Source organism: Pelophylax lessonae (assembly GCF_965119305.1).
Source record: "Pelophylax lessonae genome assembly, chromosome: 4".
Lineage (NCBI taxonomy): Eukaryota > Metazoa > Chordata > Amphibia > Anura > Ranidae > Pelophylax > Pelophylax lessonae.
Window position 1 is genome coordinate 510,333,645 of NC_138771.1, and position 12,954 is coordinate 510,346,598.

The window sequence follows — 12,954 nt, forward strand, 5'->3', positions numbered from 1 at the left end:
CACAGCTGGCAATGACGTAGCCATCTCTGAAGATCTGAAAATGGCTTCTTGGCTTGGGATGGGCCAGAAATACTACCAAACACCTGAGAGGTTTCAGTCATGTCAAGTTTTAAGCCTGACTTTTTTCTCTTCTGGAAAACACTATTGGGAAGTGGATTGGAGTGAACTGGGAAACTGCTGTGTTGGGGTGAGCTATGCCAGTATAGAAAGACAAGGGGGACAGTGCATTATTGGCGAGAATGACAAGTCCTGGGGATTGCGTATATGGGATAATCACTATTCTGCTATACACAACACAAGTGTAATGCCCTTACCCGTGCCAGTTTCCTACAGAAAATTAGTACTGTGTTTGGATTATGAGGCTGGAAAGCTGTCCTTTTATGAGATGGGGGCCCCGATAAGACACTTACACACGTTTAACACCACTTTTACTGAGCCCCTCCATGTCCTTTGTTGGGTTCTGGGCAGTTGGATGAGATTTAGTGCAAGAAATAGGAAAGATTAACACAAGTGACACTGAAATGTATAGGTAGTACTGGTACTTTTAAAGCAGAACTTGCAGGGAAAAAAAATCATACCTTTCTGCTAACCAACCCCCCAATTAGCCAAAAAAAAACGACTCCAACTTCAGTCCTTGTTCCCGTAGGCAGTGGTGTAGCAACTTATTTTTACACGGGGTAGGGGGGTGGTAGCATGTAGACATTTATTCATTTTCCTGCAAGGTCCAACTTTCCGCTAACATCCTGTTGTGTCTTTGTGACATAAAGTGAAGGGAAATTTCCCCAATGGTACAAAGACAACAACAATTAACCTGGCAGGAGTTTTAACCCTTCCCTATTCGGTTTAGACATTATTGGCTGTGTGTTGAGTTATTTTTAAGGGACAGCAAATTTTCACTGTTATACAAGCTGTACACTCACTACTTTACATTGTAGCAAAATGTAATTTCTTCAGTGTTGTCACATGAAAAGATATAATAAAATATTTACAAAAATGTGAGGGGTGTACTCACTTTTGTGAGACACTGTATACATACGCTTTAACTTTACATCATCCATCATGATTTAAATAATAATTTTAAGGGAACAGCCTCTAAAAAATACAGAAGATTGTTTGGGTGGAGGGAATGATCAAATTAGTTTGTCCATTCAGGACATTAACCTCTGACCTTAACGCATACTATTATATTTCATAAATTGAGTCTTTTAGACCTGAATTTTTATTTGATGAGTTTTTGCTTTCTCTGCCCCTCCACCTGACAATATCATGTTGAGTACATTTTTTAAATAAAACCTTTTCGTTTCCAATACATACCTTATTTTAGAGAGTATGTGTAATAAGTCACCCTCGCCAGAAAAAAAGGCAAATGTAAAAATATTTAAAATTTGGTGATTGAATATTTGGAATATATATATATATGGAGGCAGCTGCTGTTGCCCGACCTGCTAAAGCCAAGTGTAAATAAAATTTAGTGGGAAAGGTATCACTCAAAACCTCTCCCGCAAAACAGCGCTTGCTAAAATATGCTTTCACATATTTTATATATATATATTTTAGCAAGCGCTGTGTTGCAGCAGAGGTTTTGAGTGACACCTTTCCCACTAAATTTCATATACCTTATTTTAGACCTAGTGATGTAATTATTGGGTTTCTGTGTATCTCTATGCAAAACAAACAGATCAGGGCTGCTGGTAGGGGCTAGCAGGGTTCTACATAGCATCCTGCCTCAGTACTCAGACCTTATCTCCTAATACAAACAATGGGTTGGCTCCAGGGGCAGACTGGCAACTTTCGGCCCAGGGGGGTAAGTACAAACCAAAAGCCCATGGTGCAGCGACTAGGCACCCCTCCCATTCTCCCTCTTCCCGTCCTCCTCCTGACCCCCATTCTAGGCTGAAGCCCTGCTCCAGGTACTATCTACTCACCGGTTGAATCTGGGTTACCAACCCGGCCAGCAGGGGGCAGTTGGGGGGAGCTGGGAAAGCTCGGTTGGGGCTAGGAGAGGAGAGTCTCCAGTGGGGCATGGAACCGGCCTCTGCTCAGACAGTTTACACCATCTATGCTGTGGGGGGAGGCCGGCGCTCTGTCCTTGTCTTCAACCCGCACTCAGTAGGTTAGTGGTGGGGGCTTTTTACTTCTCTTCACCAGGAATCATTTAGGCATGTCTATGGAAGAAGCGGTGCAGCCTTTTTACAGGACATCAGAGCGGCCCAGGGGGCAATTGCCTCCCTGCCCCTTGGCCCAGTCCTCCCCTGGTTGGCTCTTGGGAGGAGTTATTTAAATATCAAAAACTCTATGGATGTCAGTCTTAAGGAGAGGATGTTCTTAAGCAGGCAATATTTGCAGACGCAAAGCCTCCATGACTGAAAGTGCTATAATCCAATGAATAAAAGGGGCAGGCCAGGGACAGTCAGGCTGGGAAGTAAAGGGCTAGATGAAGCTTAGCAATCTCCTGGAAGTAGAGGACAGGTGCACTGTGTGTGTTAATGATGTCAGCTAGGGAACTACTTCCTTCTAATATTTTTGTGGCCCCTTTAGGGACATTTCCCAACTTCCTGTCCCAGGAACAGGTATCAAACAAAAATAAGTGAATGCAAATCTCCCAAACAGGGACACAGACAGCAGTAAAAACCCAACAGGCATTCTATCAGGCATGTCAGACTTGAAAAAAACAGTAAAGTATACCAAACTGAGCAGAATTAGCTCTTATTCACACTGAGGACAGCTTTGAAATCGTGCAAGTTCAGCTAAAATCCAAACTGATTTAAAGCATCATGTCAGTCCGACTTCAGGGGTGATTTGACAGACATCTGTGCCGATTCCTGCACATATGTCTATTGAAATCGTCCCCAAAGTCGGCAAAAGTAGTGCAGAAACTATTTTCGGGAATCATTGCGGCGCCGCAAAGTCGGCGTTGCACCAATTTAGCTGTTGCCACGGCTCTGATTTGAAATGCGATTTGACGTGTCAAATCAGAGCCTAATGCCAGCAACGAACTTGCACTGAAATGTGGGTTTGAAATCGTGTGAGTTCAGCTGAACTAGGATGATTTTAAACCCGTCCTTAGGGTAAAAATGGGCTCAATCTTCAAAGGGGCACTGGGGTTGATATACTAAAACTGGAGAGAATGAGGCCTGGAGCTGGATGGGAAACATTAGGCGGAAGGCCGGACATGACTGGGTTAGCAGGAAAGGATGGGAGAATTGCAGGGTTAAATAAATAATTTTGGTGTAGACATAGGGTCGGTTTTTATTGGAGACAGGAGGGGTGGGACAAGGTGGAGTCACTGGGAGAGTAAAGGGGTGGTACTGGGGTCCTAGGAGTCAGTCGGAGCCAGGATAGCGTGGAACTAGCTTCTTCCTCCCTCTTAAAGTTACTCTTCTTTTCGGGGGTTTGGTAGTGCTCCCTTTTATATGGTACTGTTGTTCAAGGGGTTACCCAGGATTGGGATGGATTGAGGGGCAAATATGGTTCGGGATTGTCAAAATTTCAGGAGTTTTTGTCATAGCAGTTAGCAGAGGTCTTGGAAGGCTGTGATGGTTTTAAAAGGTGGAAAAGAAGGAGTGGGGCCCATCTCATGTATGGGTGCACCTACCTTGGTAACAATTTAAAGAGGTTGTAAACTCGTATAAATTTTTTTTTTTTTCTTACACCCTGCAAAAGAAAGACATAATGAGCTAGTATGCATCGCATATTAGCTCATTATGCAATACTTACCTCAGAACGAGCCCCCGCCGTGCCGCTCACTCACCTCTATGACGGGCGACATGTCTAGTCGCCCGTCTTCCGGGATCGCGGCATCCGGCCATCTGATTGGCCGGAGGCGCGGTGACGTCACTCCCGCGCACGCGCGCGGGAGCCGACAGTCACGGCACGGGGCTCTGAAGGAACGGCACGATCGGCCGTTCCTTCAGAGCGCATGCGCCAGTGACGTCACTGGCGACATGTAAGGTAAATATCTCCTAAACGGTACATGTTTAGGAGATATTTACAGTACCTATAGGTAAGCCTTATCATAGGCTTGCCTATAGGTACAAGTTGTAGAGGAGGGTTTACTTCCTCTTTAAGACAGTAAAGGATAAGAGTCAATTGGCTGTATAGAGGGTATCTTATAATAGTCCTCGAGCCGGTCATGTTGCGGCTGAGGGCCTGGAAGTCTATTTTGATGGTAGACACAGCCAGTAGGTTAATATAAATTGCCTTCCAAGACCCTAGACGTTGATGAGGTTAGTCACTGTACTGATTTGGGTCATTACTGTTCAGTTAATTTAAAAACAAAATATTATGTAATTTTATAATAAAATTGTATTTTGTTTTAATAAAAAGGCTGCTATGGCCTTTCTAACCCAAAAAGTATATGCTGTCGTTTGTTTTATAGTTTGCAAGATGTAAGTTGGGTTTTAAGGTAAAGCAGCCGTAATATCTGCTATACCTCAGTCAGTGAATAATCTGGTGTGGTTGTGCATGGTAACCAATCATCTTCTAACTTCAGCTTGTTCAATTAAGCTTTGTGAAAAAAAACCTGGAAGCTGATTGGTTTCTTTGCACTGCTGCACCGGATTTTGCACTCTCCAGTTTTAGTAAATCTACCCATTATGTCTACTTAAAGCCAAACGACTAATTCCACAAAGGTTATAGCACTTTGATAGTAAAGTGTAGGTAATGATGCGTTTCTCACATTTGCTTTTTTTTTTTTTTTTGCTTTTGTTAAATATTGAATTGAAAGTGATTTGTAATATGTTTCTAAATTGAAAAAAATACATGTTGATTCTACCAGAAATTCAGCAAGCTTGTAATCTTTGGTACTCTCTGCAGTATTATCCCAAGTAGTGTTATCAGACTGTCCTAGTTCACCTCTGTAGACTACAAAACCCCTCCCCCTATGTTATGAAAGGAAGAAGAGTCCTGTAATTTTAGAATTCTTCATGTGAAAAGGTGACAACATTGCTCCTCTATAGATACAGTACAGAGAGTGAGTGTTGTCACCCTAGGGCCAGAAGTGTGTTAGGCCCCTTTTACACAGGCTTTCCGATCAGGTCCCCCTGTCAGTTTTTCAGGCAGACCTGATTGGATGCTCCATGCACCCCCATGGAGCAGCGGATATCAGCGATGACATCTCTACTTACACCCGCTGCTATCCGATCCGATGTGGTCTGTGAAATCCAGATGGATGGAAACCCTATTTTTCCATCCGTCTGGAGCCGGGGTCTTCAAACTATGGCCCTCCAATTGTTCAGGAACCACAATTCCCATCATGCCTAGTCATGTCTGTGAATGTCAGAGTTTTACAATGCCTCATGGGATGGGTAGTTTTGCAACAGCTGGAGGGTTGTAGTTTAGGGATCCCTGGTCTGGAGGATCAGATCAGATGAAAACGTACAGCCGGTCAGTTTTCATCCAATCTCCCATAGAGGAGAGTGGGGATCTGACAGGTCTGTCTCTGCAAAGTAAGCGGGTACGGAGCTGTCATCCACCTGCTCAGCGGAGATCGGCGGATCGATCCCAGCTGAGCAAAATGGAGTCCGCCGGGTGAAAAACTGTGTGAAAAAACCCATGGCAGGTTCACTAGGTGAAAATAAGAGCTGGTCCACACTAGCGCGACTTGTCAGGCGACTTGTCAGCCTGACAAGTCGCGCTCCCTCGCGGTCCATTGACCGCTACAGGACCCGTTCTAATAGGAGCGACACAAGTTGCTCTGACTTAGAAAAAGGGTCCTGTACTACTTCGGGGTGACCTCGGAGCGACTTGCATAGACTTCCATTATGTGAAGTCCCTGCAAGTCGCTCCAAAGTCGTGGTGCATGGGAATGCACAAGTCGCCCCCGAAGTAGTAAAGAGTCGTGTTGCCCCAGTGTGAACCGACTCTAACTGCCGGTTCACACTGATCCGACTTGTCAGGCGACTTGGTCGCCTTACAAGTAGCTTCCAATGCTGTGCAATGGAACCATTCTAATCAGAGCGACTCAAGTCGCTCCGACTTAGAAAAAGGTTCCTGCACTATTTTTTTGCAAAGTCGGAGCGACTTGCATTGACTTCTATTATGAGAAGTTGTTGCAAGCCGCGCTGAAGTCGCTCTGCACGAGCGACTTCATTAGTCGCCCGAAGTAGGGGCGACTTTGAGTCGGATTAGTGTGAACCGACTCTTAAGGAAAAAGAAAGCAGAACAAAAACAAACAAATGCAGCCAGCATATCTAAGGTCGGGTAAGCTGCAATATATTCAGATTTTGTTCTTGGGTTTACATTTGCTTTCATACTCCAGTAATAATTGCAGCTTTTATCTGAGAGAAAAGACATACATTATTTCCTGACATTCAATTTTAAAATGATGTAGTAAAGCATACCCTTTATCAAATGGGGAGCAGTTAGGGCCTCATTCTATATAAATCTTCAAACCAGTCAGGGGCCACAAAGTAAGAGTGAAGGGGGCCACAGTAAGGCACATTTATAGTGTTATTAAATAATCTGCTATAAAGAGACCCTGTCACAAATTTTAAATAACTATACTTAAAAGCACAGAAAAATCAAGCTTTTTAAATGCGTGTGCAGTTTTTCCTTTCAATAAATGATTTCTATTCACTTGCAATGTGCCACTGAACTAGCTAGAAAATGTGTGCTCTCCAGGAAGAGTCAGTTCCCTAGAATATAATAATATTCCATATTCCTATCGCACACGTTCCTGGGGAGACCTCTAGGATACGGGGTACTGTAGCAACCACCAGCTGGAGACTGGATCATGAAAGCCACTATGAATATATTTGCCAACACACCTCGGATATTGATTCCAAACGTTTATTTTTATTAAAGCATGATCACATCACAAACAAGAGAGTGCAAATTTGGGAGTCACGCAGAACTTCACATGCCTGACCGAGGGGTCCTGCGTGACCCTGAAATGTAGCTTGTGATGTGATCATGCTTTGAAAAAACCCATTTGGAATCAGTATCCGTTGTGTGCTGGCAAATCTATTCATAGTTCCCTAGCATAGACCCCTTTTTTTCATATGTCATAGCCCGCTTCTCTGCTGGGAATGTCTAATTACTATCTGTGCTGGCCCAGCTCCTCCACCCCTCTCCTCTCTATATATTATTTTATGTAGCTGCCAGAGGAGGAGTGAAGGAGGACAACATAGAGTGTAAAGGCCCGTACACACGTACCGATTGTTGGCCGTAAATATTTGGCCAACGTCCGATCGGCCGATTGTCGGCTTGTTAGTATGTTGCTTCCGACAACCGACTGCGACTTTTCGGCCGAACAAAATCTGGTGTGCAGGCTTTAAAATTTTTGTTGGCCAACAAAGAACGGCCGATTGTTCGTCAGTCAGTACAGATTTCGGCTGACAGAAATGTGATGATCAAGACTTGGCATGCTCAGAGAAGAAAAAACACACGAAAAGTAGACCAGAACATGACATCACTGCTGCAGTTGGTTGTTGTTGGCCGACAAAATTCGTGTGCAGTCTTGAGCATTTTCAACCAACAAAACAGCACCGGACAAAAGACGGCCGATCGTTCAGCCGACAATCGGTACGTGTGTACGGGGCTTTACTGAGTGACAGCTCTGAGGCTGGTCATACATAGGTACGCATAGGTATACATTCATTGACAAATGTTTTCCAGCTTGTCCCTTTGACAGAAGTTGATCAAAGGATTGACTTTTGTCGAGCAGATACAGCAAAACACGGATCGAAATTCAGCCAGTCATTGCTGAACCAGCCAAATTTCAATCTGTCTATGGCTTAAAACGTAACTTCACCTGAACAAGAAAGTTCTGCTTTTTCCCTCCCCCTCCCGTTAACCATAAAGGAAAGGTAAATAATATGCATAAAATATTTTAAAATGCACATATACTCATATGGGAAGACTGTTGTTAAAAAGAATAGTCTGGTGACAATATTACTGACATAATCTGGTGTTTACCCCATGTAATTGCCTTTTTGGACATGCCACTGCAAATTGTACTTTATCCTACTGGCTTGGACATGCACTCCTATACTTGTGTTGTCACTGAAACTGATAAATATTTTGCAATACTTCCACTACGTCACTGTCACCGGCAGATTAGGCTTGCCATGAGTATGATAAAGTGCTGCTGATTACCGACACAAAGAGAGATATCTTTATGAGCAGTCTTGCCTGATGAGTGTGCAGTTGCTGAATCATTGCGCCCGTTGGCATATATTTCTGCTGAAGCTCAGCATCCTGCCTGATCTGTGCCAGAGTAACAGACATGGCCTGAGCTGGGGATGGCTAGCAGATGGTAAGCTGCTCAGCTGAGTATTAAATACAATGCACTGGGGGCACTGTGCTCTCTCACTGTGAAATCGGCCCTGTTTACTGAGGAATGGACAGCGGGGAAGAGCTGGCAAGGCCTGGGCGACATAGGGAGGGAGACGCATTCACAGGAAAATTTGCTTTAAATGTAGATGTAACCCTAACTCAACAACTGTGCACCATAAACAACTGTCATTTTACAAAAAAAAAAAAAAGTTGGGAAGTTGAGTAAAATCTACATAAAAAACAGAATGCAATAATTTGCAAATCTCATAAACCCATACTGTATTCACAATAGAAGATAAAAAAAAACATATCAAATTTTTATACTGGGAAAATGTACCATTTTAAGAAAAAATAAGGTAATTTTCTAAATTGATGGTAACAACACATTGGGACAGGACCATGTTTACGACAGTGTAGCATCCTCTCTTCTTTCAACATTCTGTGTAAGGCCCCGTTCACATGCACGCGATCTGACTTCGGGTGGCGACCTCCAAGGTCGCGGTGCGAGCAGCGAGCCGCGACCTCGGAGCGGCCGCCACGGACTTCATAACATTGAAGTCTATGGCGGTCGCCTCCTGGTCGCCCCAAAGAAGCTCCGGACCCTTTTTCTAGGTCGGAGCGACTTGTGTCGCTCCTATTAGAACGGGTCCGCAGCTTCCCTATGGGAGGCGACCTGCGGCGACCTGTGAGGCGACCAGGTCGCCTCACATGTCGCCCTAGTGTGAACCGGGACTAAGCATCTGGGAACTGAGGAGACCAGCTGGAGTTTTAAGAGAGGAATGATGTCCTATTCTAACCTGATATAGGATTCTAACTGCTCAACAGTCCTGCATCTTCTTTGTCGTATTTTTCATTTCAAGATGCGCCAAATAGTTTTACTGGTGAAAGGTCTGGGCTGCAGGCAAGCCAGTTAAGCTGGTTCCACAGTATACAATTTTCTTTAGATTTTTTCCTTTAGATTTACCAAAACCATATAATATGAGGTCAAACCTAAACACTTTCAATTTGTATGCAATCAGGCAGGCCCTTGCACTACATAGTTGAAGGTAAATCTAAAGAAAATCTACCAACAAAAGTTGTATAGTGTGTATCCAGCTTTAGGCACCCAGACTCTTCTACTACAAAGCCATGCTGTTGCCATACATGATTTTAACATGTAAAACTTATATGAGGTCTGCAAGCCAGTCCTGCCAAAAAGTGATATCAGTTTTGGGTAGGCGCTTTTAACCACTTGCCGACTGCCTAACGACTATTTACGTCGGCAGTCAGCCCCTCACAGGCAAAGCAACGTAGTACTACGTCACTAGCCTGTGAGGCTCTAGGGAGCGAGCGCGCGCCACTGGAGGCGCGCTCCCGCTCACTCACGGACCCCCCCGCGCATGTGCCCGGCGGACCCGATGTCCGCCGGTCACTCGCGATCGTTGGTTACAGCGGGAGAAAGGCAGGAGGCTAATGTAAACAAAGCCGCCTGTCATTCTCCCCTGTGTAACAGCACAGCTATGTAGGACCGTTGATCTCTGCTGTTACACACAAAGCCACATCCAATCACAGTTAGAAGCACGCCCCTAGGGACACACTTAACCCCTCCCTCTCCAATAAAGTTAACCCCTTCCCTCCCAGTGTCATTTTTACAGTAACAGTGCATATGTATAGCACTGATTACTGTAGTAATGTCACTGGTAACCCCAAAAGTGTCAAAAATGTCAGTCAAGGGTCCGATCTGTCCGCCGCAATGTCGCAGTCCCGCAAAAAAAAAATCTCAGATCCCCGCCATTACTCGTTAAAAAAAAAAAAAAACAATAAAAATGACAAAAATCTTTCCCTTAGTTAGTAAACGCAATAACTTTTGCGCAAACCAATCAAAATACGCTTTTTGCGATTTTTTTTTTACCAAACATATGTAGCAGAACACAAATTGACCTAAAATGTTAAAAAATTTTGATTTTTACATTTTTTTGGGGGGGAATTTCATATAAAAAAAATGTGAAAAATATTGTTATTTTTGCAAAATTGTCGCTATTTTTTGTTTATAGCGCATGATCAAAAAATCGCACAGGTGATCAAATACCACCAAAAGAAAGCTCTGTTTGTGGGAAAAAAAGGACGTCAATTTCATTTGGGTACAGCGTCGCACGACCGTGCAATTGTCCGTTAAACTCACGCAGTGCCGAATCGCAAAATAGGCCCTGGTCAGGAAGAGGGGAAAATCTTCCTGGGCTTAAGTGGTTAAGTTACATAACCCATTCATGGCTTCATATGATTCACAGGTTAAGATCATTTGTGTATTCAACCCTACCCACTCTTTAATGATTTAAAAATACAGTATCTGGTTTTCTACAGCTGATTTCTTGGCATTGGCAGAAGCGGAGTGATCTCTGCAGTGTATTATCCCACTCTACATTACTCTGATCTCGCCTCCTATGTGACAGACTCATCTCAGGGTACAGAGGGTATTTAGGCTCAGTTTCCACCCAACTAAAACCCACCATTTCCGAATCAGCACGGAGCAAGAGAACCCCTCATCATGTAATCAGCTGCTTTACTTATTTATGGTAAAATATTCACCAGTCTGCTAAATGATCACAAGACACTATTAGAATGCACAAACTGCTTCCCCGGTGTTAATTGTATGTGATAATAATCTGTCCTTTCCTTTTACCGCAGCACAGCTGCTTATTCTTTACTTCATCTTACCAGGCTGCAGAGAATCGGCGTTCAAACATCAATCATTGCATTAAAAGATGCAGGAACTCCTTTGCTTCCAGGAAGTTCTGTGCTAGGGTGCAAAATGATTGTCAGCTCTTCTCATTCTTTGACATGATTGATCAATCAGTGGTTGCTGTGTGTGTGTGTTGAAGATGTTCACTGATAGATAGATAGATAGATAGATAGATAGATAGATAGATAGATAGATAGATAGATAGATAGATAGATAGATAGATAGATAGATAGATAGATAGATAGATAGATAGATAGATAGATAGATAGATAGATAGATAGATAGATAGATAGATAGATAGATAGATAGATAGATAGATAGATAGATAGATAGATAGATAGATAGATAGATAGATAGATAGATAGATAGATAGATAGATAGATAGATAGATAGATAGATAGATAGATAGATAGATAGATAGATAGATAGATAGATAGATAGATAGATAGATAGATAGATAGATAGATAGATAGATAGATAGATAGATAGATAGATAGATAGATAGATAGATAGATAGATAGATAGATAGATAGATAGATAGATAGATAGATAGATAGATAGATAGATAGATAGATAGATAGATAGATAGATAGATAGATAGATAGATAGATAGATAGATAGATAGATAGATAGATAGATAGATAGATAGATAGATAGATAGATAGATAGATAGATAGATAGATAGATAGATAGATAGATAGATAGATAGATAGATAGATAGATAGATAGATAGATAGATAGATAGATAGATAGATAGATAGATAGATAGATAGATAGATAGATAGATAGATAGATAGATAGATAGATAGATAGATAGATAGATAGATAGATAGATAGATAGATAGATAGATAGATAGATAGATAGATAGATAGATAGATAGATAGATAGATAGATAGATAGATAGATAGATAGATAGATAGATAGATAGATAGATAGATAGATAGATAGATAGATAGATAGATAGATAGATAGATAGATAGATAGATAGATAGATAGATAGATAGATAGATAGATAGATAGATAGATAGATAGATAGATAGATAGATAGATAGATAGATAGATAGATAGATAGATAGATAGATAGATAGATAGATAGATAGATAGATAGATAGATAGATAGATAGATAGATAGATAGATAGATAGATAGATAGATAGATAGATAGATAGATAGATAGATAGATAGATAGATAGATAGATAGATAGATAGATAGATAGATAGATAGATAGATAGATAGATAGATAGATAGATAGATAGATAGATAGATCACAGAATCCATGTTGCATGAGGTCCAGTGTGAAGTTTCCACAGTCAGTGATGATTTGGGGAGCCATATCATCTGATGGTGTGTGGGTCCACTGTGTTTTATCAAGTCCAAAGTATTGAGTGCATCCTATACTATACATGGACATGCTTTTCAGTAAGCCAACATTTCTGTATTAAAAATCCTTATTTTTATTTGTCTTATGTAATATTCTAATTTCGTGAGATACTGCATTTTGGGTTTTCACTAGCTGTAAACTATAATCATTAAAATTAAAAGAAAGAAATGCTTGAAATATATCACTCTGTGTGTAACGCATCTACTGTATTTTCTGGCGTATAAGACTACTTTTGGACCTCAAAAAAATCCCCCAAAAATGGGAGGTCGTCTTATACGCCGAGTATAATATCTCCAGGGTAACCTAAGTATAAGTATTACTGGTAGATCATGTAATAGGGGGGTCGTCATATACGCCGGAAAATACGGTATATAAAATTTCTCTTTTTGAATTGAATTACTTTTTGATGATATTCTAATTTTATGAGATGCACCTGTAGATACATAGAGAGATACATAGGGGTTGATTTACTAAAGTGAAGTTCCAGAGCATAGTAAATGAGGTAGACCTTCACTTTGCAAAGAATACTCAACCTCATGCAAGGACAATTAAAAAAAAAACAGCATTTTTGCTTCT

General features: G+C 41.7%; 2 protein-coding genes across 2 annotated transcripts in view; one reads left to right on the top strand and one right to left on the bottom strand.

Moving 5' to 3' along the window:
* LOC309554647 (E3 ubiquitin/ISG15 ligase TRIM25-like) overlaps window positions 1-505 on the top strand; it is a gene marked incomplete at its 3' end in the record, with an annotated part of 1,621 nt that extends 1,116 nt beyond the window's left edge. Inside the window, exon 1 of the mRNA XM_082256365.1 lies at window positions 1-505. This exon is cut by the window's left edge and continues 1,116 nt beyond it. Within this exon, the coding sequence (XP_082112491.1) occupies window positions 1-505 (505 nt within the window).
* The window catches only part of LARGE1 (LARGE xylosyl- and glucuronyltransferase 1), a 716,318-nt gene that overhangs the window by 89,754 nt on the left and 613,610 nt on the right, over window positions 1-12,954 (bottom strand). The gene's annotated exons all lie outside the window — the stretch shown is intronic.